The 5,933-nt window shown below is 38.3% G+C and overlaps 1 protein-coding gene across 1 annotated transcript; it reads left to right on the top strand.

Annotated features, from left to right (window-relative positions):
- The first annotated feature begins 320 nt into the window (after positions 1–320).
- Positions 321–3,822, top strand: LOC105226233 (putative inorganic phosphate cotransporter). The gene is made up of 4 exons (XM_011205061.3): positions 321–536; positions 2,069–2,205; positions 2,296–3,375; positions 3,444–3,822. The coding sequence occupies exons 1-4, from the start codon at positions 500–502 to the stop codon at positions 3,624–3,626; spliced, it is 1,437 nt and encodes a 478-aa protein (XP_011203363.2). The 5' UTR covers positions 321–499; the 3' UTR covers positions 3,627–3,822.
- The last annotated feature ends 2,111 nt before the right edge of the window (positions 3,823–5,933 follow it).

The following is a 5,933-nucleotide window of genomic DNA, read 5'->3' as shown; positions in this document are numbered from 1 at the left end:
TAATCGTGTTCATAAATATGAGTTAATCTGCAAGTCCAACTTATGGCGTCAAAGTATTTGTGGCCAAGTATAAATAACATTTAAAAACTAAAAATATATGTATGTATTTAAAAATATATAATAAAGGTCTTTATCATAAGAGCGGCCTAGCCAAGTGGTGCACATTTAAATAAATAAGAAGTAGATGATGAGTTAACGTCACCCAGAGATATCTTCTCCTATAAAGTGTGTTCTTCGCAAATCTTTTGTAATTACTACTGATTTATAATCTTCCTTAGAATCGCTTTGATTATTTTCTTAATAACTCGCTACATGTACTTGCCTCTGACAGTTATATCTAAGGAAGCTGGAGAGTAACTTGATGCTGAAGAAAACTTTTAGAAGCTTGCCACATCTCAAAGCATTCGCACGCGCCAAATTCGAATACGGGAAATGTCAAAAACCATTTTAATTTCTTACTTCCTTTACCTGCAATTATAAAGAAAACAGATTCGTGAAAATGGAGAAAAGTGCGAAATATGAAAGAGAAGACAAAGGTTTGTGAAGTGTAGGAATTAAGGAGAAATTATAGCAACGAAGTAAGTGGTTTATAATTCAATATCCTTTGAAAAAATATGACACAGTCGGAAAAAAAATTGAATTATAATAACGAAGCATAAAATAAATGGCTTTAAATTTCTTATAACGGACATGCAAGTATTGAGAACGTGAAATGATTGGAAAAGCACCTTGAAATTAATATAAAGAAAGTTAAAAATATAAAATACAATTTCTAGTTCCAATCAGTCGAAACTAACTTTCAAAATTGTACAGAACAAAAAAGGATTTCACCAAAGATCTAGACTAAAAAAACTGAAATAATACATAATAATAGAATATCAACCGTCAAAGTGTTTTGAAGGAAGATCAGTAAGAAGTATCTCAGCACTACCGGCTTAAAGCACTTTTGTGGTGCTAAGGTTTATACCTTGAATCCCAACGAATAAGCTGGAATCAAAACATTTCGATTATAACACTTACTTTTAATTGCTCACAAGTGATGTATTAATAACTAACTTATTTGAACATTAGAAAAATCGCAAAAATATATAGAGTTAGTATAACTTGAGAACATATGTGCCTCTGTGAGAAGGATAATCAGTGAGTTAAAATTTTTTTGAAAATGGAGCGTCACAAACTATACCGATTAAATGTAGTGTTGTTATATAGGTAGTCGAAAAAGTCTTTTCGTATTTTGCTAATAGATGTCATTGCAGTCGTACATCTCCAGTGCTACCAATCACATTGTGTCATAACATATAGTGTTGCAAAAGTGAGTTTTTAAAAATTAAATTCGGGAAAGTTGGAACAAAGTTGCTTTCCAAAAATGACTGAAAATAATGAAGAAATTCGCTATATTTTCTTTGCTGAAACGAAATGAAATCGAACCATTTCTGAAGCGAATGATAACAGGAGACGAAATCTGGATCAAATATGTCTATAAAGTGTGAAAAAGATCAGGATCCAAGTGCGGTGAAGCCCAACAACTGACCGCAAAGGCAGGATTGAATATTTGTTTTGGTCAATGCAGAACTCTCTTAATGGAGTAAAGTTGGCTTCAAGAGAAGCCTGTGAAAATTACTTCGTTATTATATATGTGTGGCACCGCTCACTTTAAAGTGACCTAACAAAACTCATTAACTATTCGACCAATTTGAATCAAATTTTATATGAAACAGGCTCTTACCGCCTAGACACTAGAGCTCAGATGACACTGAAATAGACGTTTATGGTATCAGCAGCATTTTTTTCGTAAATTTGGAGTTTCATTAACAAATCTAAGTCTTCAAATTATTATTTTTATTTCCATATTCTGGGTCATTCAAGCTGGTAACTATGTATATCTGACACAACAATTAACCAATAGCAGAGACATTTAAAAACATGTCTTTTGAAGCTTAGGTTTAACAACAAATCTGAGATTAGTGGCGCCTTATCTTGGAGCGTAGTCACTACTTTTATGTAAAAAAAATTATGATTATAATTTGCATGATTATAATTTTTTTTTTTTCATTTTTAAAAATTTCAGCTTCATTCTTTGGCGCTCGTCATGTGCAGTGCTTCATGATTTTCATAGGTTTAACTGTGGCTTTCGCGCAACGAGTTAATTTTTCCGTGGCAATTGTGGCAATGACGGACCGGAATGCAACAAATCCAGATTTTGAGGTAAAGTGTGCTAGCATTGCTAACCATATAACTGAAGATATAATATATACTATATATAAGTATTTACAATCATATCATTCACCTAAACAGGAATACGCTTGGTCGGAGCAAACAAAATCATATCTGCTAAGCGGTTTCTTCTGGGGCTATTTCGTGACACAAATACCTGGCGGTCAGTTGGCGCACAAATATGGCGGTAAAATTATGTTGCTTCTAAGTTTGGGCCTCAGCAGTATTTTGTGCATGCTCACACCGCTGACAGCGCGCTTAGGCGATTGGAAATTGGTCTTTGCATTGCGTGTGGTACAAGGCTTGATACAGGGTTGCATTTTCCCCTCTACACATACGCTACTTTCCAAGTGGGTGCCACCCGAGGAACGCGGTTCGATCGGTACTTTCTGCTATACGGGCGTTCAATTCGGTAGCGTCTTAATGATGGGCATCAGCGGTACTATAGCGTCGTCGTCATTAGGCTGGCCTGGCATTTTCTACACTTCCGGTTTGATAAGTTTGTTGTATGTTATTATGTGGTACTTTGTGGGCGCCAGCGAACCTAGCGACTTCAAATGGATATCTGCCGAAGAGAAATTATACATTCAATCATCATTGGTAGCGTCGACTAAACCGGAGGAGGAGCATGTACCAACAAAGACGCCATGGGTTAAAATACTCACCTCGGTGCCATTCTTAGTCATTCTAATCGCACAGAGCACATTCGCTTGGGGCTTTTGGACTATGCTCATACAAATTCCATCATATATGAAGAATATACTGAAACAGGATATCAAGAGCAATGCTCTCATGTCGGCGCTACCGTATCTGGTTAATATGTTCTTAACCTTTGCGTTTTGTGGCTTAAATAATTTCCTTATCAAACGGAATTTGATTAGCATACGCACAAGTCGTAAACTTTTCAATACCATCGGCTTCTGGGTGCCGGTGTTGCCACTCATATTGCTGGGTTATTTGCGCGAAGATCAAAGCAGTTTGGCAGTTGGCTTACTTGTCATCTTGATCGGTGTCAATTCGGCTGCTTACTTGGGCTTCTTGACCAATCACATTGACTTGTCGCCCAACTTTGCTGGCATACTAATGGGCGTGGCTAATTGCATGGCAAATTTAATGGGTGTAGTAGCGCCCCTGCTGGTGGGCTTCATCGTCACTGATTCGGTGGGTGAAAGTTTTGCTGATTCTTTATATTATTTTTTTATTTTATTGTGTTTTGTATATATTTTTAGAAAAACGTTAATCAATGGCGCATCATATTCAATATCACCGCCGCCCTTTACTTTATTGGCAATCTGTTATTTATCATCTTCGGTCAAGTCAAAATCCAGAAATGGAACTATCCCAAAGAGACGGAGCAGCAAAGGGATCACATCAAATTCGAGCCAGTCAATGTGGAGAAAGAAGTCTATTAGTGCCAAAAACGACATATTCATATTTATATTATGATATTTATGCGACCTGCTTGCACGATTTATGCATTGTAATGTGCTGATGTCGTTAGTTAATTGTAGTGTTGTAAGTTTGCTTAAGTTGACCCTCGTAGCTTTTACAAAGTTATAAGGTGTGGCGTTAAACAGAGAGGAATAAAGATGTACATATGTAAATTTATTTTTTGTTTGTCATTATTTTATTGACCTTCTGTAATTACTTGCATTGATTACAATGTGTTTAAGTGGAAAATATTTTGAAATCAGCAAAGTACTTAATTTGTTTGATTTATGTCGTTACAGTCGACGCAAATCGTTTACTAAGTTATATTTTTTCGAAGTACTGCCAATTCTATTTGTTAATATACCCTGGGCAAGGTCTATTAAGTTGGTCCGCTAGAGAAACGTTGATTAATGGTGTTTTGGGGATGGTACTCTATCACTTTGAACTGCGGGGGCATGGTTTCGACGATTCAGAGTGGGTGAAAGCGACACCATGGATAAGCTAGCCGGCGGAAGACCTGTGACGACGAATACCGATCAAATTATGGAAAACATCGAGTTAGACATCGCCCAGAAAATAGGAATTAGTCACCAAACCATTTGAAACTATCTGAAGGGTGGCGCATGATTTGACGCAAAAAACCTTCTGGACCGAATCAACGCCTGCGATATGCTGCTGAGACGGAACGAATTGGATCCATTTTTGAAGCGGATGGTGACTGGCGACGAAAAATAAATCACATACGACAATATCAAGTGAAATCGGTCATGCTCGAAGACCGGTGAATCGTCCCAAACAGTGGTCAAGCCGGAATTGACGGACAGGAAGGTTTTGTTGTGTGTTTGGTGGGATTGGAAGAGGATCATCCACTATAAGCTGCTTCCATATGACCAGATATTTAATTCTACTATCTGCTGCGAACAACTGGACCGTTTGAAGCAGGCGATTGACCAGAAGCGTCCACAATTGGCCAACAGGAAGGGTGTAGTATTCCACCAGGACAACGCCAGACCACACACTTCGTTGATGACTCGTCAGAAGCTACGGGAGCTCGAATGGGAGGTTTTGTCGCATTCATCATATAGCTCGGACATAGTGCCAAGTGATTACCACCTGTTCCTGTCCATGGCGAACGCCTTTGTTGGTGTAAAGTTGAACTCAAAAGCTTGTGAAAAGTGGCTGTCCGAGTTATTCGCAAATAAGGAAGGAAGGCTTCTACGACGGGGGTATAATGAAGTCCCCGTCTGAATGGAAATAGATTATCGAGCGAAACGGCGCATATTCGAACTAAATCCGATCATTGTAACACTTTTTTTAAAGCATTGAATAAAGAGCAAACAAGGGTACGGGAGATATTTGACAAACTAATAACGAAACATACAAACTGAGCTATCGAACTTAAGTCCTTAAAACGGGGTTTTCAATAGGAACGCTATAAAAGTAGATCGTTAGGGACAACAAACGACGCCATATTTTTCCCACACATTTCTCTTCAGTAAGATTTGCCACTTTATCATGAAAATATATACGATCCAACAACGAGTTAAAATTACTAAATTTAACTACCGGAATTCGGAATCACTGGCCTCAATTTTAAGACCACTACATCCAATTTATGGTCGTCATAATCGTCCTGTCAGAACATGAGACAAAGAAGTGTCCGTAATATCGAGAATATTGCTGCCACAGGCGCATCAATTGTATACGATCCAAATCAGTCTCTCACACGTCATTCTTAAACCCATTTCAAGGCACCTATATGACGTCCTTGTGCCGATTTTTGCAAGAACTGAAGCCGCTGGACCGCTAGAATCGTCGTATGTCCGTGAATTGGGCTGAGCAACAACTTGAAAATGATCCGGATTTTCATCGAAAAATCGTTCTCAGCGATGAGGCTCATTTGTCGGAACCGAATAAATGGCTTCGTCAATAAGAATAAAAAAAAATAAAATTTGCGTTATTTGTCAGGCAGCAATCCACATTCCATGAGTCCCCATTGCAATTCAAAAAATTGCGGTTTGGTGCGGTTTATGGGCTGGCGGCGTCATTGGGTCGTATTTCTCCGAGATGATTAAGATCGGCATGTTACTGTGAATGGGAATCGCTAAGGCTCAATAATAACCGAATATTTTTGACCCGAACTTAATGATATGGACTTGGACAATATTTCGGTTCCAACAGGACGGTGCTACAAGCCACACAGCGAATGTCACAATTTATATATTGAAAACTAAGTTTGGTGAACGTGTTGTCTCACGAAATGGTCCAGTCAATTGGCCGCCTCGGTT

The sequence above is a fragment of the Bactrocera dorsalis genome, chromosome 3 (genome assembly GCF_023373825.1).
Source record: "Bactrocera dorsalis isolate Fly_Bdor chromosome 3, ASM2337382v1, whole genome shotgun sequence".
Lineage (NCBI taxonomy): Eukaryota > Metazoa > Arthropoda > Insecta > Diptera > Tephritidae > Bactrocera > Bactrocera dorsalis.
Note: the sequence above shows the minus strand (reverse complement) of the source record. Positions and strands in the feature narration are given on the sequence as shown.

Bases quoted from the DNA above. Each gene is read 5' to 3' on its own strand.
- LOC105226233 (XM_011205061.3), top strand. From the start codon at position 500: ATGGAGAAAAGTGCGAAATATGAAAGAGAAGACAAAG. The intron at 2,206-2,295 runs GTAAAGTGTGCT...TCACCTAAACAG, and splicing joins CAACAAATCCAGATTTTGAG to GAATACGCTTGGTCGGAGCA. The intron at 3,376-3,443 runs GTGGGTGAAAGT...ATATATTTTTAG, and splicing joins GCTTCATCGTCACTGATTCG to AAAAACGTTAATCAATGGCG.